General features: G+C 39.9%; 1 protein-coding gene across 1 annotated transcript in view; it reads left to right on the top strand.

The window, feature by feature from the left end:
• ANO5 (anoctamin 5) overlaps positions 1 to 24,403 on the top strand; it is a 157,074-nt gene that overhangs the window by 101,635 nt on the left and 31,036 nt on the right. Inside the window, exons 9-14 of the mRNA XM_043970893.1 lie at positions 837 to 950; positions 4,068 to 4,183; positions 9,543 to 9,677; positions 10,342 to 10,451; positions 10,551 to 10,610; positions 18,428 to 18,579. Coding sequence (XP_043826828.1) covers positions 837 to 950; positions 4,068 to 4,183; positions 9,543 to 9,677; positions 10,342 to 10,451; positions 10,551 to 10,610; positions 18,428 to 18,579 — 687 coding nt within the window. The remainder of the gene's footprint in view (positions 1 to 836; positions 951 to 4,067; positions 4,184 to 9,542; positions 9,678 to 10,341; positions 10,452 to 10,550; positions 10,611 to 18,427; positions 18,580 to 24,403) is intronic.

Below are 24,403 nucleotides of genomic sequence, written 5' to 3'. Positions count from 1 at the left end.
TCCCTTCCATCTATCTTTCATGTCAGTGACCATATAATCTTCCTAATGCATAAGTCTGACCATGGCATGCTTCTGTTTAAATCTTTGAAAGGCTCTCAGAGGCATCTACTGAAAGTTGTTCATGCTGCTTACTTCAGCATTCCATCTTCCATCACATAATATCACTCTTTTCCCATTTCGATCTCACTCTACTCTCCGCCGTATACCTATATTACAGTTGAAATGATCTATCTGCTGTCACTCAAACTCACTCATGCCTGTGTTCAGCCTCTTTGTTTCTAAAGATCTCCCCATGTCTGCATCTTTTAAGGCCCAACTTAAATGACAACTCATATGAATTTTTCTGCCACTTTCTGGCCTGAGCAGAAAAGATATTGCTTCACATGACATACCTTTATCATTGAGAGGCAGTGCAGCATAGTAGAAAGAACATTAAACTTATAATAGAGAGAGAGAGAGAGAGAGAGAGAGAGAGAGACAGCTTTAAATCTTACCTCCAACAATTATTATAGCCAAATTATTTGACTTTGCTGAGCCTCAGTTTCCCTATCAATAAAATCGATTTTAAATACCTGTGGTACTTAACCATACTGGGTTTGGCACTGATCAAACAATCAAGTACTCATTTATTCATAAAGTACTTTTCAAGCTATAAAATCACATGCAAATGTTAGCTTTGTTTTATTTTGCATTACAGTTCCTTGTATAGGCCTTGTCTCACCTTCTACTCATCTCTATCTCCCTAAGTTCCTAGCACTATGTGTACCCTATATAAAGTAAGCACTTAAAATATATTCTGAATTGACTAAGTGGATACCCTTATGTTTGCCTTGTAGGTTTACTATATTCTTACACGGTGCCCCTATGGAACAGAAGAAGGGAAGAAAAAATTTGGCATTAAGAGACTGCTATCCAATGGAACCTATACAGCAGCTTATCCACTCCATGATGTAAGTATTGATTTGGTTTCAAAACCTTTTAAGCCCATTTATTCTGCTCATTAATGAATCTGGAGAACCTCTACTGGTGACCCTTTAAAAGGAAGAGAGCTTTAATTCTCCCACTCCTGAGCAAATCCTGAAAACCTCCTAGCTCTCTAATCCATGACTATCTTAAAAGGAAGGATGGTTTAAAGGTAAGGGGCTAGATTTGGATTCAAGGAGGCTGGGATGGAATCCCAATTCTGACACTAACTACAGCCCTCAACCAAGTTGCTTCTCCTCTCTGATCCTCAGTTTCCTCATTTGTAAAAATGAGAGTTATGATTCTCATAGTAATTATAGTAAGAGTACTTTACAAACTTAAAGCTCTCAGGAAATGTAAGAGTTGTTTTTTTTTTTTCCATTTTTTTCCCCCTAGACAGTGATATTCTGAAGCTCAGAAAGGGCAAAAGTGATGTTTAAAAATGATTTCTTACATATATACATGAAAGTTCTTCCAAGGTTGAAGGGCCAAAAAAAATTGCTTAACCCCAGAGGGAAAAGTGTGCTGCCAAGCATAACCCTTAGATGGTTCCTTCTAAGCTTTACTTAGAAAACTCTAAAAAAAATAGATGATTTTGGGGCAGCTAGGTGGCACAGTGGATAAAGCACCAGCCCTGGATTCAGGACGACCTGAGTTCAAATGCGACCTCAGACACTTGACACTTACTAGCTGTGTGACCCTGGGCAAGTCACTTAACCCCCATTGCCCTGCAAAAAAAAAGTGATTTTGATGGAATTCCTACATACTTCATTTTGCTGTTTTCTTAATATTTTTATTTTTAAAATGTAAATTTTGATATCCTCTATTTTTACATCACCTAAATTTCTCTTTATATAACTGCCCCTTCCTTCCTCACAGAGAGCCATCCCATAAACAATGACTGTTTTATTAATACAAGGAGGAAGAAAAGGGAAAGAAAATGAAACCAATAAATAACAGAAAAGGGGAGCATGGGGGAGTCATTCTTTAGAGCCAAGCTTTCTTATTTTCTTTTGCAACATCTACTTTTCATTGTTTTGTGGCTTTTTAAAAAAATTTACATTGTTGTCATTATGCATATTGTTTTCTTGGTTCTGCTTTTTTCAGCTTTGCATCTGTTCATATAAATCTTTCCATGCTTTTTTTCCTGTTACTTTTAGAGGGGGGGTTCTTGGAGTCTGACTTTTTTTGAAAAAATTACTACACTTCATATAATTTCTTTCTTTTGTAATCCTGTATATTTTAATTTATTCATTTAAAAACATATTCTGATCAGAGGCCCTTGGGCTTGAGCAAACTTCCACAGGACTTGAGGAGACCAAAAAAAGGTGTCCCTGCTTTCCTAAGATATGAAAACAAGGATAGAATGTTCCCCCTTTTTTTTCTTCTTCTTCTTTTTTATTTTTTTGTGGGGCAATGAGGGTTAAGTGACTTGCCCAGGGTCACACAGCTAGTAAGTATCAAGTGTCTGAGGCTGGATTTGAACTCAGGTCCTCCTGAATCCAGGGCTGGTGCCCCCACCTTCCTTAATTTTTAAAGGGCCTATGGTGGTGCTTTTCCTTTATAAGAGACATCATATGAAAGTTTGTGGGAAGAAGAAAATACCATGGAAATGTGGGTAGCTGCCTCTCCACCCTTATTTACAAATGGAGAGGAGATTAATATGTTCATAGGTAGTAAAGCTGACCTATTTTAAGAGTTATTGAAGCAATCAGCCCATTCTTATCATAGATATTCTATGAGATATTTACCATAGTTTCATTTAAATATAGGAAAAACCATATAAATGGGGAAAGCCAGTGTCTCCTGTGCAATTCTGGCAGATTTTTCTGATGTGAATGGTGATTCATAGCATGGGGGAAGTGATTCGAGGTGTTTCTTAGTATCAGAGCAAAGAGAAGCTACTCCTCAGATTTGGCTGTGGACCAAGAGCAACAAAGGAATTCCCCGTTGACAGTAATGCCTTGGAACATGCCTGAGCTGGATGAGTCAGCCCTTGGGCAACCACAGGATGTCTTCAATGGGCATCCATTTAGATGAAGTTATATCCAAACAGGAATCCCTTCTTCAGAATGCCTCATGGATGCAATGTTCTGGAGCATCTTTTAGGACACTTCCCTACACTTTGAGACAGCCCGTTGTGACTCTAAACAACTCGAATGGTTAAGAACTTCTCCTGTATATTGAGCTAAAATCTCCCTCTTTGCAATTGCTAACCATACTGTTAGGAGTTTTTTTCTCCTCAGAGGTCCAGTATTCTAAATCTCCCTCTTCCAAATGGCAGCCTTCACATCCTTCAAAGACAGCTATGGTCAAGTCTTCTCTCGGAGGCTGAATGTCTGCAATTCCTTAAGCCAATTCCCCTGTGGAGACATTCTCCTCTGTTAATGTCCTTCCATAAATGTGCTGCCTGGAAATGGATATATCCACTTTGTTGCCAGTTTTCTACAGCCAAATTCCATTTCTGTTGTGGAAACTGTGGAAATACTGTTACATTATTGGCACTTTGGTCAAGAGAAAAGAGGTATGCCTGTTTTCCTGCTTTCAAGACTCTTGAATTTAGGAAGGTAGTAGAGGCAAATACTGTTAGACGTGATCTGTGTGTCCATGCATTTTGCTCAGCCATACTATTATTATCCTTATTTTACATCTGAGCAAACTGTGATGAACAGAGATTAAGTGACTTATTCAGTGTCACACAGCTAGTAAGTGTCTGAGGCTGTGTGGGAACTCAGAGCTTCCTGACTCCAGGCCCAGTGCTCTATTCACTGTTCTACTTAGCTACTTCAGCTGTAGATAGAAAGGGGAGGGTATTCTAGGTGTCAGAAATGATGTAATTGACACCAAAGCTATGCTCCACAGGGGGCCAAAAGAGAGGGAATTGACTTTCATCATGTGCCATTTCTGACTTCCTCTTTGGCAAGGAATTCATTTTCAATGAATGGGTTAGTATACTATCAAGTAGGAAGTGTTGGAGCTAACATGGCCTGCACCCCACCCCACCTCTTTCCCCAGGCATCACACTATGGTAACTGGGAGATACTGTCACTTAATGGTACCTTCTGCTTTGTCTTCTTTCTGTCATGTTAATGACTCCCATATAGTGCCAATATTGGAAGAAAGCAAAGGATCAAAACAGCGGCAATGAGAGGTATACCCTCTATACTGAATGGGCTCGCTTCTTGAGGTTTTACAAGGAGCAACCTTTAGATCTGATCAGGTGAGTTACTTTCATGAGCATCAGTGGGAATGAAATGTCACCAGGGCTTCTCTTTTTACTTGACATTGCTGGGTTAGAACCATTTCTTTATTTCTTTTTTACAGTTATACAAGAAAGTAGCTTTTTGGGGGGGGGGTGAGGCAATTGAGGTGAAGTGACTTACCCAGGATCACACAGCTAGTAAGTGACAAATGACTGATGCTGGATTTGAACTCAGGTCCTCCTGAATCCAGAGCCGGTGCTCTATCCACTGCACCATCTAGCTGCCTTACAGTTATAGAAGAAAGAGCACCACTGCTGGAATCAGAGGCCCTGATTTCTTTCTTTGTTCCTTTCTTTTTGTGGGCTAGTGAGAGTTAAATGACTTGCTAGTAAGTCACACAGCTAGCAAGTGTCAAGTGTCTGAGGTCAAATTTGAACTCAGGTCCTCATGAATCCAGGGCCGGTACTTTATCTACTGTGCCACCTAGCTGCCCCTGAGAGGCCCTGATTTCAAATCCTGCCTCTGACACCACTACCTGTGTATGTCCTTGGGCAAGTTACCAAGTCAGCCGTCTTGGATTAAGCACTTACCATGTATCAGGCAATTGCGAAATTCTGGGTCTGTGAAAAAAAGAAAAAAAAAAAAAAACCAAGCCCCAGAACCAATCCCTACGCTCAAGTGTGTTATATTTCAGTTGAATCACTAGATGACTTCCAAGGCTCCTACCAGCTCTTGGTCTAGGATTGTATCACATTGTATTGGATACCCTCATTCTTCATCTTCTGGTTTCATCGTGGCTGCCACCTGCTGGTTGTTTGGCTTCTCCTGGGGTCATTCTTGAAGAAAAACAAGCCCTAACTTGTTGACTAATTAAGTGTCTGCAACTAGGCCTGTTATGTTAACATCTGCAAAAACTGATGTTGGGTTTTTAGAAGGTCACACCAATTCAATTAGATAGCCACTTTATTCATTTCATTTATTTACTTATTTTCTTTTAATTTAATATTTTATTTTTCCCCCAGTCACATGTAAAAACAAATTTGAATATTCCTTTTTCAAATGTTGAGTTCCAGAGTCTCTCCTTCCCTCCCTTCCCCCTTATGCATTGAGAAGGCAAGTAATTTGACCCACGTGTAGTCATGCAAAAGCTTTTTTCATTGTTTAACATTTATTAAACATCACTAGCTAAAAGTTTGGCCACCAAGATGACTGCCTTGGGCAAGGAGAGGTACAGTAACCTTCAAAGTTATAGTAAGGCAGTGTATGCTATAGTGGGCATAGTCTGAGTTCAAATCACAGCTCTGATACTAGCTGTATAACTGCACAATTCACTTGACCTGTCTCCAGCAAGACCTTTGGATTTATCTCCTAAGACTCATCTCCTAAGATGAGTTACTATTCTCCTAAGATTCATCTCCTAAAATGAGTTACTGTTGGGGCAGCTAAGTGACACAGCAGATAGAACATTGGCCCTGAAGTCAGGAGGACCTGAGTTCAAATCCTGCCTCAGATACTTAACACTTACTAGCTGTGTGACTCTGGACAAGTCACTTAACCCCAATTGCCTTGACAAAAAAAAAAAAGAAAAAAAAGAGTTACTGTTATCTTGTGGAAACAGTTGCCTAATATTGAAATTAAATGAGTATGGAGTATACTGAAGAGACCACAGGTCTTGTGCATACTATCTCTCTCTTTTTTTTTTGTTAAGCGAGGCAATTGGGGTTAAGTGACTTGCCCAGGGTCACACAGCTAATAAGTGTTAAGTGTCTGAGGCTGGATTTGAACTCAGGTACCCCTGACTCCAGGGCTGGTGCTCTATCCACTGCGCCACCTAGCTGCCCCCATACTATCTCTTAAAAAACATCTGCTAAGGTGTGGTTTATTTTGCCATTTCCAGCAGGGGAGGGATTTCTAATTTCAGTAAAATCACATCTTGAACTATTAGAAATCTGCCTTTTGGGGCAGCTAGGTGGCGCAGTGGATAAAGCACCAGCCCTGGATTCAGGAGTTCCTGACTTCAAATCTGGCCTCAGTCACTTGACACTTAGTAGCTGTGGGACCCTGGGCAAGTCACTTAACCTCATTGTCCTGTTTAAAAAAAAAAAGAAAGAAATCTGCCCTTTATAAAGGAGCTGTCCTCAATGGCTGGAATCCTATCTCTGTCCTCTCATTATTTCCCTGGCTTCCTTTAGGTCCCAGTTAAAATCCTGCCTTCCCCAAGAAGCCTTTCTTGATCCTCCTCTGTGCTAATGCCTTCCTTTCAATGATTATCTCTATAGCTTTACACTATGTATGGTTGGATTAATTCGATTGAGTTCTTTGAATGCTGAGACTATTTTATGTCTTTCTTTGTACAACCAATACTTAGCAAATGCCTTGAGATAGAAAGTATTTTAAAAAGTGCTTATTGGGGCGGCTAGGTGGCGCAGTGGATAAAGCACTGGCCCTGGAGTCAGGAGTACCTGAGTTCAAATCCGGTCTCAGACACTTAACACTTACTAGCTGTGTGACCCTGGGCAAGTCACTTAACCCCAATTGCCTCACTAAAAAAAAAAAAAAAAGTGCTTATTGACAGACTGACTGACTGTAAACATGTGGTGACCGTATCAGAATATAGGAAGGAGAAATAGCTCATGTTATACTTTTTGTGTGTGTGTGTGGGGGGGGGGCAATGAGGGTTAAATGACTTGCCCAGGGTCACACAGCTAGTAAGTGTCAAGTGTCTGAGGCTGGATTTGAGCTCAGGTCCTCCTGAATCCAGGACCCATGCTTTATCCACTGTACTGCCTAGCTGCCCCTATGTTATACTGTTTATTAGTATTTCTATTGAAATTTTCCCTAAGCATATATTTTAAATTTGTTTGTCTGGTTCATTCAAGGTGAAATACCAGATAATATTTGAGATTCATTGATCTTCCTCTCTATGGGCAGGTTTAACATGTGTTTGTGAAAGGATTATTATTCTTACTGTGTTTGAGGAGAGAAAAATCAGAGAGAAGAGGCTTAATAGATACAAAATTATGATAACAGCTCCCCAGGAAAAGCCCAGTGTTGATCTTCCATCCTTCAGAAGTGCTGCCTACTGCACAGGGCCTTAGTCCCCAGATACGGCATTAGCAAATATGTTTTCTATCATTTGGGCCCTGGCCAATTGGCCCTGGTGGATTTCAGCTGTCAGGAGGAATGAATCTGTCATTTCCCATAATCATCAACCTGTTGGTGGTTTTCTTCTCTAAACTTAAGCTTCTTAATTCCCTGAGCTTGATTATCCCTCAAAATGAAAAACTCTTATTGTCTTTTTCTTCTAACTTCGTCTGGGTGTTGTTTTTTTTTTTTTTCTTTTTGAAATGCCATTGGGAAGAGAAGTTCTAGGAAAAATTGTATTGAAGGAACACTTTGTCAGTGAAAGCTCCTCCATGAAGCTATTTACCATTTGTTGTTGTGGTTCAGTCACTTTTTAGTCATTTCCAACTCTTCATGACCCTATTTGGTGTTTTCTTGGCAAAGATGCTGAAGTGGTTTGCCATTTCCTTCTCTGGTTCATTTTGCGCATAAGGAACTGAGGCAAACAGGGTAAAGTGACTTTCCCAGGGTTACGCAGATAATAAATGTCAGAAGCCACATTTGATGAGTCTTCCTAACTCCAGGCCTGACACTCTATCTAGTGCACTACCAACAGCAACAACAAATGTAAATTCTCTACATATAAGAATCTTGTGGAACCAGCCAATAGCCTTCTCTAAGCCCTATCTGCCTAACCTTCTAAAAAGACAGTGGTTAATCATGGATTTTTTTGACAGAACAGTGTCAGATTAGCTTGAAAATTAAGTGATTACTTTTTTCTCATGGCATCTAAATATTTTATTGATATTTTGTTTTAATATCAAAATATATCCCTTCCCAGGATTAAGCACTGGCCCTGGATTCAGAAGTACCCAAGTTCAAATCCGGCCTCAGACACTTGACACTTACTAGCTGTTTGACCCTGGGCAAGTCACTTAACCCTCATTGCCCACCCCCCCACAAAAAATATGTGTGTGTGTGTGTGTGTGTGTGTGTGTGTGTGTGTATCCCTTCCCAGAGCCATCCCCTATGACAAAGAATAAAGAAGATTAAAAAGTAGACCAGTGAAACAAACCAACACATCAACTGACCTAATGGAATGCAATGTTTCCCACCTATGAGAAGTCGACTTTATCCCAATCCATATGCCTTCCACTCCAAACTGGTGACAGTCCTAAAATTCCAAACAAGAATTGGGAGCCAGTTCTTGCTCCAAACAGAAGCCTGCACAACCAAACTTGGGGAATAGTGGAAATGTCTACAGAAAAGCTCCTTCTGTTTTCAGAAGCAGTTACTCACTGCATCATAGAGATAGGTTGGGAAACAGTTCTGCAAACTATCAATGAAATGTCTCGTAACAGACTCATTTGTGAAAATTCCCCTATAACAGAAGGGAATCTCTTTGGATAAGAGTAAAGGGATGGCAAAGCAGCTTGATATGTGCTGGGGGGTAGGGGGCGGATAGTAATGGGCTGGAAGCCAAGGAACATGGTTTATCAATCTAGCTCTGTTAGACTAGCTATGTATGTGACCTTGGCTAAGTTGCATTGAGCTAATTGGGAAACAAACAAACAAGTTTGTCTCTTATTCCTCCCTCTCTTCTTTTTGGAAGTGAGGCACTATGTGGGGAGAACACTCTCTACACTGTCTGAATTTTATATGTTTGACTAGCTTAGGTAACTGCCTTTTCCCTCTCTGTTTTTAATTTTGTTGTTGTTGTTATTATAAGTTGCCTGGGAAATTGTCTTAGGAAAATGAGTCTTCCTGATTTCAGTCCCAGCACTCTCCACTGTGCCACCTAGTTGTTCATGATATAAACACTAAACATATCTCTATCTATCTGTTTATATTAAATGAGAGAATTGAATTAAGCTATCACTATGGTCCCTCTTAGCTCCAAGAAGGTAGAGATATATCTGATTTGCATTTGAGAAGAAAAAAAAAAAAGCAAACCCACCAACCTGAACCTTCAAAGCATTTTTGAAGCTTTGTTATTCAGAGTTGAAACTCCACAGGATCAGAGATTTCGATCTGGTTAGAATCATTGAGGTCATGTAGTTCAGTCTAGTTTATTTCCCAGAGAAGGAAAATGCAGTCCAGAGTAGTTTATATATGCTTTCCCCAAGATCACAAAGGTAATAACCATCAGAGTCTAGATTGAAGCCCGTGTCCCTTGACTCCAAATGCAGGCCTCTTTCCACTAACCACTGTATGATGCTTTTGGGCCCTGTTTCACCCAATGCAAAACCCCATTTGGAGTCTATCCTGGGAAGCCAGTCTGTCTCTGAACCCATCTTCACCTCTTTTCCACAGGCGATATTATGGAGAGAGAATTGGCATCTATTTTGCCTGGCTGGGATTCTATACTGAGATGCTGTTCTTTGCAGCCGTTGTTGGCCTCATCTGTTTTTTATATGGTTTGATTACGATGACTGGCAACATGAGCAGGTAAGGATCACTCCCCTGTACCAAAACATGACAAAGGTTTGATTGTTCATTGAATTTAATTTGCATCTTTACAAAGATTTGGCATCATATATTTTTTGTGGTAGCAGAGTCAGGATTTCTATGGGAGTGAGTCATAATTTCCTTCAGAAAAAGCCCACGTCTTTTAGAGAGAATATGTTTTTTTCTTTCTTTTTTCTTTCTTTCTTTTTTTTTTTTTGCAGGGCAATGAGGGTTAAGTGACTTGCCCAGGGTCACACAGCTAGTAAGTGTCAAGTGTCTGAGGTCAGATTTGAACTCAGGTCCTCCTGAATCCAGGGCCAGTGCTTTATCCACTGCACCACCTAGCTGTCCCTAGAGAGAATATCTTGCCTCACATCTCCCTCCTTTCCAATCTACCTCCATCCAGCTGCAAAAGTGATTTTCCTAAAATACAGATTTGATCGTGCCACTCCCCTATTCAATAAACCCCAATGGCTCCCTTTTATTTCTATATTCTTCTGTTGGGTGTCAAAAGTCCTTCATAATCTGTCTCTGGTCTATCTTCCTAGGCTTATTACATGTTATTGTCCTTCAGGCATTTTATATTCCAACCAAACTGGGCTCCTTGCCATTCCTCATATGTACTATTTCATCTCTCATCTCCATGCCTTTTCGTCCCTTGCAGCATAGAAATCTGCAATGAGTCCATTGGAGGAGAGATCATCATGTGCCCTCTTTGTGATGTGAAATGCGATTATTGGAAATTGAATACCACGTGTGAGTCCTCAAGGGTCTGTATTCTTCTTTACATTGGGCAGGAAAGATCCAGAAGTATATTGGGTGGGGGGTGGCAACTGGTGATTAATTAATCTTCTCTGTTTTCTCCCTTTGCAGTATCCCACTTGTTTGATAATGTCGCCACCCTATTTTTTGCAATTTTCATGGGAATTTGGGGTGAGTATCTCTGCACAAATATGAGAGGGTATTAGCTAGGGAGATCAGAGCTAAGAAGATCTGGGTTCCGGATCTTCCTCTGGCTCATTAGCACTGTGACCCTGGACAAGCAACTCGCTAAGATTCTAAGTTTTCAGAAGGAAGGTGACAACATACATTGATAGATGCAGTAGTTCCTCCCTCCTCCCGGGAGCTTACTACACCAATGAAATCATAATTCCAGTCCTGTCTCCCTATCTCTGCATGGAGACCACCTTCTAAATCATCTCATTACCAGGGGCAGCTAGGGTGGTGCAGTGGATAAAGCAGCTGGCCCTGGATTCAGGAGGACCTGAGTTTCAAATCTGACCTCATACACGTGACATTAGCTGTATGACACTGGACAAGTCTCTTAACTGCCATTGCCTGAGAAGACAAAACAAAACAGGAAAAACATGGCATTACCATCTTTCTCCACTTGGCTGTCCAGAGACCTCTTCATAGCCAAAATGTTCTTCATAGCTGAAATGAAAGGTGTCTTTTGAGCCTTTATGAAGTACTTTGCAAACTGCATAAGACCAGGGGCCCCTTTTTCTTTTTGTCTTTACTTTTTTAATCCCCGAATCTAGTAAAGTATGTTGTACATAGCTGTTTATCAGATCATAGGGTAAAGAGCTGGAAAGGACGTTTCAGAGTGTTATTCCCTGATTTTACAAATCAGGAAACGAGGTCTAGGGATGCTAAATTATTTGCCCAGCATCGTTCATCTTGAAATGTCTGAGACAGATAATCCCAGGGCTTCTGACTCCAGAATTGTGCCTCTTTTCTATTGGACAAAACCTCCTGTGTCCATAGGTACGTAATAGAATCTTGTTGGAGTTGAATTAGAGCAGCAGTAATTGAAAAAACTTTTCACTTAGGCCTATTTGCATAAATATCTATTTTTCCTTCTCCCCCCCTCCCATGAGTTCACTTTTGAAGCTTCATAATCTAATTTGCAGGGTCTTGTGGGTCATGGAGAACAGAAGTAGGCCAAGAAATATAAGCCATAGGAAGGCAGGTTTGGGGCTCATCATAACAAAAAATGTCCTAAACAATTCAACCTTTGTAACATTTGATTCATTGGCTCATAATGTGGTGGGCTCTTTCAATCATTGTCACTTCAGTGATATTACCATTGGAATTCATGCATTAAGTCAAATGTTGGAACTGCATGTCCTCAAAAATCTCTTCTATCCCTGAATTTCTATGATTTGAAATGAAAGTCCTTCCAAAATATTATGGATTTAATTTTTTTCTCTGCCAATATGATTCTTTAAGCAAAACAAAGCTGATTTTAAAAATTGTAGTAATAAAAATAAGAAGCAGCAAGACATAGTAGATAGTGGTCTGAGTTGGGAAGATCTTAGTTCGGATCCTACCTCCAAACACAGGTTACTCTAGAAGACTTTTAGTTGCAGAACAGATGCCAATGTACAATGGTGAAGGGAATTTTTTCATTGGGAATTCCCTTCTTCAATTAAATAAATCCCCAATCAAACCATTCAAAAACAAATGAAAAACAAAACAAATCATCATCATCATCATCTTAATGTCACATTACTAAATTATTCTGATGCCTCATTGTGACATAGAAATGCCCCACAGGTGAACAGCTATTCTTATGGGTCCTACATATGATGCTTCAAACTCTTTGAGGTACAGGCTTTTTCTTTTTTCTCTCCTCCTCTCGCTCTCTCTCTCTCTCTTTCTCTTTCTTTCCTTCTTTCCTTCTTCCTTCTTTCCTTCTTTCCTTCCTTCTCTTCCTTCCTTCCTCTTCCTTCCTTCCTTCCTTCCTTCCTTCCTTCCTTCCTTCCTTCCTTCTTCCCTTCCCTTCCTTCCTTCATCCTTCCTTCCTTCCTTCCTTCCTTCCTTCCCTCCCTCCCTCCCTCCCTCCCTCCCTCCCTGTCCCGCCTCCCTCCCTCCCTCTCTCTCTCTCTCTCTCTCTCTCTCTCTCTCTTTATTTTTTGAGTACAGGCTTTTCAATAGTTTGTCTTTTTTTAGGGACTGGCCTTGCTAAGCTCAGAGAGACTTCTCATCATTCCCCAAGCCATGTATTTTTTCCAGCCATAGAAAAAGAGTTGTAAGCCACATGCTGTAATGAGAAGTGGAATAGCTGGCTGACCTCTATGTACAACCTGGCTGTTCTAGTCTTAAAAGGATAAGCCTACCCTGCACTGTTGAGTGTAAGGGCTGGCACAGAGGATGTGTGGAGTAAGGTTAAAGATGCAGGGGAGGTTGAAACTAATGAATTCCATACTACCTCAAAAAGAAGATTATCCCAGGTTTGTTGGGTCAATAAAATTAGATCTGCACATAATTGGCCACCTAGACCTACTTTTGGATTTTTCAGGATATATCATTCTTAGGATCATAAATCTATAGTTGGAAGGGACCTTAAGGTCATCTCTTACTTTTTCATAGTTAAGGGCTGGAAGAGAACATAGGGTGTTGACCCTTTCACTTTTATATATGAAGAAACTGAGGACCAAAGTGGTGAAGTGCCTGGTCAAGGGTCTCCGAGCTATTAATTGTCTAAGGCAGTTCTTTTTTTTTTTTTTTTCCTACTTCTGGGCAATAAGGGTTAAGTGCCCAGGTTCACAGAGCTAGTAAGTGTCAAGTGTCTGAGGCTGGATTTGAACTCAGGTCGTCCTGAATCCAGGGTCAGTATTTTATCCACTGTGTCACCTAGCTGCCCCCTAAGGCAGTTCTTGATGCTTAAATTTAGCATTACATTCGCGATAACCATGCTCTAGTGAATCCAGAGTAGGAAGGCAAATATTGTTGACCTGTCCCCTGAATCCTACTCTTTCTTCTGTTGCATCAAGGGAGGGTCATAGCATGGAGAGGAGACCACTGGAATGGGCTTCAGGAGACCTGGAGCAAGGTCCCAAATGTTCCACTAATTCCTGTATGACCTTGGATAAGCACTCAACCTTCTCTGGCCTCTGCTTCCTTGTCTATAAAATGAGAGGGTTGAATGATAATCTTAGAAGGCTCTTTGTAGATCTACATGGATGATCCTGTAATCTCAATGGCTCTTTTATGAAGATAAAATTTTCTTTTAATACTTCAAACGATCTACAAAATTGATCTGTTTGAATTCTTGCTCCAGTGACACAAATTATCACCCTCCCCCTCATACCCTAGTAGATGTTTTCAAAAAAGATACTGTTTTAAAAATAATTTCTTGCTGGTAAAGCAAGTTTCTACCTCTCAGTTAATGTAATTTCATATTTTTCATCAATTAAAAATGACTCCCATCCGAAAACTGGAAACCAACATTGGCATGCCAAATGGAGAACTGGGAGAAGTGCTTTGGACAAATGCTGCCACCAGGTGGTTCTTTCAGGGATTGTCAATGTGTAGCCGTGAATTGATTTGCACCTGAAATTTTTATACATCTTTCATTTGCTACTTGGAAATTCTGCTTATCATATACATTGTGTTTATCAATGAGAGAGAGATTAGTCCTGGCTTCTGCCCTTAGAAGACTTATAATTGCTATGCAAACATTCCGTGCTTCCATTGTTTATTATATCCAAGATATTACAAAGGGTATTTTGCTAGGTGTCTGAAAGGATAACTAGGGCATGTCTGTAGGTTCTTAAGAGACCACAGGGGCTGGGATCTCCTTTTGGTGGGCATTTCTTTAAAAACTGAAGTCATTCACAAAAGCATGATTCCGGGGAAAGAGCTCAGACTCTGGAGTAAGGGAACTACTTGTGTGTGACCTTGGATAAGTTACTTTATTTCCCTGGGCCTCAATTTCCTTATCTGTAAAATGAGGGAATTAGTATAGTTTTCCACTGACCTCCATTTCAGTCTTAGACTTTTGAACCAATGGTGTATTGAAAATAATCAGTTTTGGGGCAGCTAGGTGGCACAGTAGATAAAGCACTGGTCCTGGATTTAGGAGGACCTGAGTTCAAATCTGGCCTCAGACACTTGACACTTACTAGCTGTGTGACCCTGGGCAAGTCACTTAATTCTCATTGTCTCCCCCAAAAAAATAAAAGAAAAAAAAGAATCAGTTTCTGGGGTGGGGGGGATATCTTGGCTATGGACATTCAGTAGGATGTATAGTATGGAAAGAATATTTAATTTGAGAGCCAGGAGTCTGGATTTGAACCCAGCGTTGCCACTTGCTGCTTACATGGCCTTGGCCCATTCACTTAACTTCCAACACCTTCATCTATAAAATGGTATATTTGTAGGCCCTAACTCAAATGAGGTACTATATTTAAAGTTCAATGTGGCTCTAAAGTGCTCCATATGTGGCAGGGAAAAAGACAGGACCAGATTACACAAATAAAGAGTGGCTTTGTCTTTTGGAAGCTATCTTCCTTTGAGTTACAAAGTCTGCCTTGTTACAGGAAGTTGTTTCTTAACTTACAGGAAACCAGAATTCGTTTGGGTTTGAATCAAATTCATCTCTATTCCACACATAATGTTTCATGTTTTATACAAGTTGCCCAATAGTGTTAATATGTCACTTTGCATCCCAGGAAACAAAACCACAAAGGGCTTAATTACCTCACTTGCTCAATGTCACTCCGGGTCTTAGCCCCATATTTTTCATACTCCCTTAGTCTGACATCAGGGCCCAAGAACCTCATGAAAATATAAAAGTATCTTGAAGATGCTTCATTAGTGATGAGAACCAGGAAAAAAAAAAACCGAGCCCAAGATGGCAGAAGAAGCCTTTATTCACCTCTAAAAGCCCACATCCCAATAGTATAATACCTTTAGAGGTAATTCTGGAATTGTTCCAAGGCTGCAAACTCTGGAGACATCCATAACCATTTCGAATGCTTGCCAAGGGGCATGGACTTTCAAACTCTACCATTCGGGGTCAAACCCCACCCAAGGTTCTTACCAAAACTCTTCTGCCCAGTCCCACCCCTCCAAATTACTTAGATGACCACCCCTTTGTGATGAAGTTAACAGTATATATTGATTGTACTAAATGGTTTTCAAGAGCTGTTTCTAAAATGACCCTCCTTGAGAAGGCACATTGCTTTTCTTGGGAGATAAGGAGACGCAGTCTCAGTGAATTTGGGGGTGAGGTGGTAAAGTAGGGCAAGTGCCTGGATCGTTAAGAATAAATCCTATGGCTAAAGGAAAATGACAACTCAGTATTTCACATTGGGCAGCTAGGTGGTGCAGTGGATAGAGCCACTGGCCCCTGGAGTCAGGTATACCTGAGTTCAAATCCGGCCTCAGACACTTAACACTTATTTAGCTGTGTGACCCTGGGCAAGTCACTTAACCCCTAATTACCTCACTAAAAAAAAAAAATTCTTACTATTTCACATCATATTTTTGTTGTAAACTCTAGAGAAACTGCATGAGGTAGGTAGTATAGAGTGTACCAGGACTTTAGATTCGGAAGACCTAAAACTAAGTTCCCATCCCACCTTTGTTCATAGGTTTAGAAAGGACGCCAGAGGCCGACTTAGCTCAGCATTCATTTTTACAGATTAGGTGAAGTGATTTCTCTAGGAAAAGAGCAGTGAAGGGATAGAGGATCATTGGGTCAACAGATCTAGAGCTAAAAGGACCTCAGAGAGAAGGAAGGAAGGGCGAGTGTTAGGGGGGGAGGGAAAGAAGGAAGGGAGGGAAGGAAAGAAAGAATTCATCATTTATTTAATAGGTACTATGTGCCTGGCACTTGTGCTAAGCATTTTACAATATCTTTTTAAATTTAATATAATTTGGGGGGGGCAGGGCAATGAGGTTTAAGTGAGTTTGCCCAGGGTCACACAGCTAGTAAGTGTCAAGTGTCTGAGGCTGGATTTGAACTCAGGTACTCCTGAATCCAGGGCAGGTGCTTTATCCACTGAGCTACCTAGCTGTCCCAAATGTCTCTTTTATCTTCACAAGAACCCTGAGTAGGTAATTGTTATTGGTGTCTCCCCATTTTATAATTGAGGAAACTGAAGCAAACAGAGGGTTAATGTGACTTGTGTGGCTTACAAACTAGTGTCTGAGGTCAAATGTGAGCTCAGAATGTCTGGGTCCAGGCCCAGAGATCTTATCCACTGTGTTACCTAAGTGCTTCAAAAGCTAGCTGACCTGCTTATTATACAAACGAGGAACCAGGCCATAGAATTGAAATGACATAATGTCCAAGAATCTAGATTGTAGAAGGAAACTCGGATCATCTTGTCGCACCTCCTCATGGCCCAGTTAGGTTAAGTGATTGCCTACGGTCTCCCAGCTAGTAAATTCTCCGGCAGAATTCGGTGATTTTGGTCAGCATGTGCAAAATTGACTAGAAATACAAGAAAAGAGCTAGTATTTTCACTTAGGGTGAATTTCTGCAATAGCCTGTCAAATATTTGGAGAGATAACCCCCTTTCTTCCTTAGTAGATAAGTCTTAGGGAGATGCCTGAAACACACAGAGGGTCATTTGACTCATCAGGGTTTCAAGAAGTGTCAGTAGGGGAGACTTGAACCACCACAAAGCCCAGTACTTCAGCCACTATTCGAGGCCCCCAGGAGTTATTATCATTTGAAACAGTAGCTGTGCACGTCAGCTTTGCTCCTGCCAACCTCAGGACATAGGGATGTCAAAAGCAATAAGTCTTTCAAAAGCCTTGGTGTGTTTTGCTCTTTTTCCAGTCTAAAGGCAGAAGCTGGGACTGGACATTGATTCCATGTGCTCTAGGAAATGCCGTTACCTTTTCTATAACTTACAGTCTTTGAGAGATACCTACAGAAGTGGAGGGAGTCTTGCCTAGGGGTCATTGAGCTCTCATGTGAAAAAAATGAGAAAAACAAAAGGTGCCAGTCTTGAAAACAGAAGCCTCAAGTAACTAAAATGATAAACAAATGTTAAAGAAAGAGACAGAGAATGACCTTTTCTTCTTACATTACCTCAGAAGCACTGACTTATTTTTTTTCATTCTTTAATTGATTTTTCAGTTGACCAGAATATTGTTTTCCTCCCTCCCCAGTTTAAATGGTTTTTTTTAGGGGCAAACTAGGTGGCACAGTGGCCCTGGATTCAGGAGGACCTGAGGTTCAAATCTGGGCCTCAGACACTTGACATTTATTAGCTGTGTGACCCTGGGCAAGTCACTTAACCCTCATTGCCCTGCAAATAATAATAATAATTTCTAAAATGTTAAATTTATTATATTTTTAATATATGGGATAAAACAAGTATTTCCATAATATAATTATGTATAATAAGATAATTGTACATGAAAATGCAAATCTATTATGGACAACTTGATATTCTTTTTAAATATATAATAAAATTATCCTGTAGATTTCTTTGTCTCCTTCCCCACCACCATAGAGATGGCTCTTATTAGACACAAATATGTATACGCATGTATGTATGCATGCATGAGTGTGGGTGTATATATGTATTTATGTATATATGTAAAATCATTTCTATTTGAAATGTTAAATAAATATTGTAATAAATAATCTTAGTCAAGCAAAACAGGTTCCCACATTGGCCATATCCAAAATGTGAATCACGTTCTGTACCTTGAATCCATCCCCTCTCTTTTGGGAGGTGGGTGGCATGCTTCATCAATAGTCCTCTGAAATCATGGCAGGTCATTTTATCGATCAGAGTTCTTGCAGAGTCTTTCAAAGTTGTTTGCGACACAGAGTGAGGTGCACAGAGTGAGAACAATTTAGAAGATTCATGCAGTAACAACAGCCTTGTTCTCTCTTCTCTCTCTCTCTCTCTCTCTCCCCCTCCCTTCCTCCCTCCCCCCATCTCCCTTTGTGTCTCTCTCTGTCTCTCTGACTTTCTCCCCGCTCCTTCTTGCAGTTACCTTATTCCTGGAGTTTTGGAAACGGCGCCAAGCCCGGCTGGAGTACGAGTGGGACTTGGTAGACTTTGAGGAAGAGCAGCAACAACTCCAGTTGAGACCTGAATATGAAGCCAAGTGTACTCAAAAGAAAAAGAACCCCGTGACTCAGGTAGCAGCACAGTTTTTACAGAAGTACGGGTCCCAAATTTTGAGGCAGCTAGGTGGTACAATGGATAAAGAGCTGGGCCTGGAGTCAGGAAGACCTGAGTTCAACTTTGGACTTAGACACTAGCTGGGTGATCCTGGCCAAGCCACTTACCCTTTGTCTGCCTCAGTTTCCTCATCTGTAAAATGAGGATAATAATAACATCTACTTCGCAGGGTCATTATGAAGATAAAAAAATATTTGTAAGGTGCTTTTTCCACCTTAAAAAACTTTATGTATTCTAGAAGTCTCGATTATTATTTTTTTGTTAATTATGATGTGACTCAAAAGATAGGAGCCAAAAGTCTGGGTTGGTTGTAGCAGAAGGAATACTGTGCTAAGAAAGTGGAGACATGGATTTTAGTTCATACTCTGTCAGGTAATAGCTATGTGACCTTTGAATAGGTCATGTAAACTCTGGGTATCAATTGCTGTATCTGAAATATGCAGATGATTATACGTTCATTTATCTGAGGGGAAGGGGTTTTGACTAGATTTTGTCTTGATTCATTTCATCTCTGGATCTGGGATTATATCTATAAGTTTTGTTTTATTTTATTTATTTTTTTTAAGGAGGGGAAATTGTGTTTTTTTGAAACAGGAAATCAATCACCATGTATTGAAGTCTTGTCAACTGTTTAGGGTGCTCACCTCTTAGATACAATAGGGTACCTACTTCAAAAGATTGACAGAGGAAAATCAACTCATTGAAAAGACTCTGAATCTTAAAGTAGAGACTGAACATTCAAAGGGTATATTAACAGGTAAGGAAACAGACTGTAGGGATTAGAGAGCAGACCTTGGCATCTTGCATCTGATAGATACTGGCCATCTGACCCTGTGCAAGACATTTATCCTCTCGGTGTAGCTGAAGGCAGCTAGATGGCACAGTGGTGCGCTGGACCTGGAGTCAGGGAGATGAGTTCAAATCCAGCCTCAGACACATCCTAGCAATATGACCCTGAACAAATCACTTATCCTCTATTTACCTCAGGTTTCTCACATATAAAATGGCAATAGTAAGAGGATTTACTTTCTCGGGTTGTTATGAGGCTCAAAGGAGATAATTATAAATTGTTTAATGAAGTGTCATATATGGTAATTAAATAAATATTAATTGTTATCATCACCACTATCACCACCACCACCATCAGCATCATTCATGACCCCCAAGCAACTCTTAAGACTTTAAGTTATAAGAAAGTTGCCAAACTGTTTCAGAACATTATTGGCTGAGAGTTTTCATAGTGGGAAATCCCAAGGCCAGTGAAACCACAATAAAAAAAAAATCTGGATAAAATAATAAGAGAGTGTCTCCTACTATTATGGCATTTGGATTGACGCCATAATGTGAAAACTTATCCAGAAGATGAAATTCATAACAATCTGGGACCTCTGTGCAGGAATTGATAGGACGTTGGCTTGTGAACATGGAGGTATCACTGAATAAATCCTTCTCAGAATTTCATGTTACCCAACATGGTAAGAATGTTGAGTGAGTTAAAATTAAAATTAAAAGAAAAAAAAAGAATGTTAAGTGAGACTTATCAGTCCTGGCCATTCACTAAGTCTGAATGCTGTCTCCAAAATATTTTTTTTTTTCCTAAAAAGACAAAGGAAGATATTGATTCATACCAGATGAGCTCATGTTGTCTTACTTCAGATGGCTTGGGTGGGGTGCCTTCGTTATTTCTTTTTGTGTGTGAGGTTTCGAAAAAAAATCCTATATCAGATCCTAGCCTCTAGAAGTGGAAGAAACACTTAACATTATGTACCCAATCCCCTTATTCTACAGGGGAGAAAATTGAAGCCCAGAAGAATGAATTGAATTGCCCAAGTTTACAGAAGCAGTAAGTGTAGTCGAGTCAGCCAGATCTTCTGGCTTCGAATCCAATGACCTTTCCACTATACCATGTTGGCCCCCAAGGCCTTGAATTAAGAAACACTGCCATTGACATTATTCTCATGTTACCAGTCTGGGACATGACATACTTCAGAAGGGACACTCACCTATCATATATCTTTAGAGCACCAAGGAATTTTCCTAGGTGTAAAAATGAGTAAATAAATGAATAATTAATTGTCAAGCCCACTGTACAGAAGTAGCAAGTAATTTGAAGGAAACTCACTAGCAAAGCTGAAGTCATCTATGTAACTTGTGTTCTATCAGTTCTGATTAGGAACTATGGGAACAAGCTGATAAAGATGCTATGCTGATGGAGCCCCTTGGCACCCTGGAATAGGAAAACATCCTCTATTTTGAACCTGGTTAATTTTAGAATCATTTTTTTCAGCCTCACCTGTAGTGGCAGAAGATAAAACCATAAATAATCCAATAGGCTGTTTCTAGCCAAGAGAAAACTTTTATATAATAATAATAATATTCAAAAAACATTCTCAAAAAGACTCAAACAGCGGCAGCTGGGTGGTGCGGTGGATAAAGCACAGGCCTTGGATTCATGAGGACGTGAGTTCAAATCTGGCCTTAGACACTTGACACTTACTAGCTGTGTGACCCTGGGCAAGTCACTTAACCCCAATTGCCTCACCAAAAAACAAAAAACAAAAAAGAAAACAAAAAAAAAGACTCAAACAACCTACTTCCTTATGTTAATAAAGGAACAAGAAGAGAGGTGGTATTTCTCTGTTACTGAAACCACAGTAACAGAAAGAAGAGACAATAAGGAAGTACTACAGCCCTTCAGGTTAACAAACTGAATTGAGATTTGGACTCCCTCCCTGCACCAGTGCTATTTTTGTACAATGAAGTAGCATCTATGGTGGCACATTATGGTAGTTAGTACTCAGTCCTATTCCTACTGTCATTTTAAAATGGGCAGCCTTAAGCTTGGTGAAACTGATTGTTGTTTATGTTTATGGTCTCTCTATATATCTGTGGTCCAAGACCTAAGTGAAAAGCACCAAGAAAATGTCAGCGATAGAATCATTGAATATTGGGCTGGAAGCATCCATAGAGACTACCTTGTCTAAGTGTTCTGAATTTTTGTTTGTTTTGGTCATGAACCTCTTCAAGAGTCTAGAGAAGCCTATGGACCCTCCTCAGAATAATATGTTTAAAGACATAAAATAAAATACATAGGATTGCAAAAGAAACTGATTATGTTGAAATACATGTATCAAAGTATTTTTAAAGCCAGGTTTGCCAATCCCATGTTAAGAACCGCCAATCTAGGGGCGGCTAGGGGGCGCAGTGGATAAAGCACTGGCCCTGGATTCAGGATTCCCTGAGTTGAAATTCGGCTTCAGACACTTGACACTTACTAGCTGTGTGACCCTGGCCAAGTCATTTAACCCTCATTGCTTCGCCAAAAAAACCCAAAAAACAACACCAACAACAAAAAACCCTAATCTAGTCCAGGCCCCTCATTGTAAAGACACACAAAACTGAGACCCTTGAAAGCTGCGATGCACTTAGGTAAGGACTTTTTTCTAATATCTTTTGCAACATTATTGTGGATGAGCTTCTCTCTGACTCTCATCTTCCCTTTCAACCACAAATGCTTGGGTACCCATTAAGCCAGGCTTGAAATGAGCCTAATTCCCATGGACTTTCTTTTTTCCCATAATCTACCTGCTTCACAGCCTTTAATATCACTTTCATACCTGGTCAAAATACTTAAGGAAGTCAATTTAGCAATTTTGGGGAGCACCAAACTGGAAAAGATTGCCATATGGAGGGAACAAAGCCTGAGGGAAATGGTGACCATGACTGTTTTCCAGTAAGGTGGTTAAAGTCATTGGGAAGAAACAAGTAGTGGCATAAATTGGTAGAGCCAACTAGGTCCCTTTTCAGATTTCTTCTACTGATCTCATTTTATAGATAAGGAAACTGAGGTCAGTGGAGAGGGAGTGAGATCACATAGTTAGCAAATAGCAGATCCAGGGAACACAGGATTGGTTTATAATACTCCAGCCTTCAAATGATTCTGTGTACTGTTAAGGGCTAAAATTCTAGCTAAACTGTCTAAAATATCTAATGAGTGGTCGCCAATAAATTATAAGCTTTAGCAAGAGTTAGACTTTTAAGCATTTATTAAGGAGAATAAGAATTTGGTAAAGAGAGAGAAAAAGGCCTAGATTTCTATCTATTAAAGGGAGAGCACATTTCTAGCTCCCTTCTCCACCAGAGTCCAGAGGAAAAGAGAGCGAGACTGAGCGCCAGTCTCTTCCTTCCTCCTCCCACTAGCCCGCGTCACTTCCTGACTCCTGGTCTTGCCCTCAAAGACCTTCCCTTCATGGGCAGAACTCCTCTACAGTAAGTATCCAGCAGGTGGCGTTATTCCAATCGTTACAGTCCCCCCTGTTGTTCCTCAAGAAACAAAATGTTTCCTTGACGGAACAGTAAAAACAATATGATAACTATTGCTAACTAATAATATGTGAACAACAATATAGAAAAGGAAGAGAGGAAAGTTTTGTCCAGAGGGGCGATTTTTTTTGTCCTCATGAACCGATGCTTTGACATTAGTCTTGCAAAGGGAGGGCCTCTGCAGAGAATACATGTTACAGATGGTGTATATTATAACAGAAAGAGAAAAAAACCAACAAAAAGAACAAATCAAAACTGTTCATTTAAAGTCTCTGAAAGTCTTTTCTCAGATGTCCTCTAGGTGTAGTCATGGAATGGAAGTCTTTTCAGGGGTTGATGTGTGGATGCTGGTAATCAGCCAGGAAAATTTCCTACAAAATTGAGCTTAACACAACTTTAAAATAGCTTTGTCAATAATCAAATCAAACAATGAAAGTTCTCAAAAACATGTCTAAGGGAATTCAGAATCTTAGTTGTTACACATGAAACATATAATAAAACAAAAATTGAACCATTCTTTAAAATTATAATATTACTATAGTCCCCCCCTTATGGAGGGTAATTGAGAAGACAATTGCTGCGATATTAATTATTAAAAATAATTTTTTATCTTTGTTTCATCACTTTTTGCATCATCTGCCTAATTATCCTCATGCCATTATGAGAAATTAAAAAATCTAATATAATTGGTAACAGGTGTCAAGGCCAAATTCAACACTGTATTTATCATGACACCTGAGATAATTATGGGGGTTACCATAAAAGAACAGAGAAATGATGGGATATGAGCATTCCCACACTTGAGCAATATGTACTGCCCATACAGTATGCCAGGCTTAAAATAGGTGGATGGAATATATGTCCATGCCACCGAACGTATTGGAAGAAACTGAGTCAGACTTAATCAGATGCATGGGATTGAGATGTCCATGGCATCAGGCATATAGGAGGGAGCATAGAAGCCAGGTGTAGAAGTGAGATGGGTGGGATGAATACTTCCAGCCATCTGTACAATATTGTGGGGAAAAAGAGAATAAAATATTAACCAAGAGAATCCAACCTCAACATTTGTCAAAAGCCGTTCCCTCGGCCATACCTTGACTTCATGCATGTCTCCCCTCATGTGACAGTTCAGTGTCTGCTCTTGCATGTATTCCTCTTGTGATTGGATGGCATCTTGGCCAACTGGCATCTGATAACTCAGAATAAAGGCAATTAATGTCTTAAATGATAAGTTCCCATAATCCAAGTCTCATATGGATTTAAAATTGAGGATAATAAATGATTGCAAAAAATGTGAATACATCTTGACTCAAAATATAATATATAATTATGCAACAATTTCAAATAATACCCTTTTTTTTACTTAGTATACAATTACTTTTGTGAAAAATCAGAACATACTTAAATACAAGTTAAAGCACAACAGAATCTCAAAGAACTTTTTTTTTTGAAAAA

This window comes from Dromiciops gliroides, chromosome 6 (genome assembly GCF_019393635.1).
Source record: "Dromiciops gliroides isolate mDroGli1 chromosome 6, mDroGli1.pri, whole genome shotgun sequence".
Classification (NCBI taxonomy): Eukaryota; Metazoa; Chordata; class Mammalia; order Microbiotheria; family Microbiotheriidae; genus Dromiciops; species Dromiciops gliroides.
The sequence above is the reverse complement of the archived record's forward strand: the minus strand, read 5'-3'. Positions and strand labels throughout refer to the sequence as shown.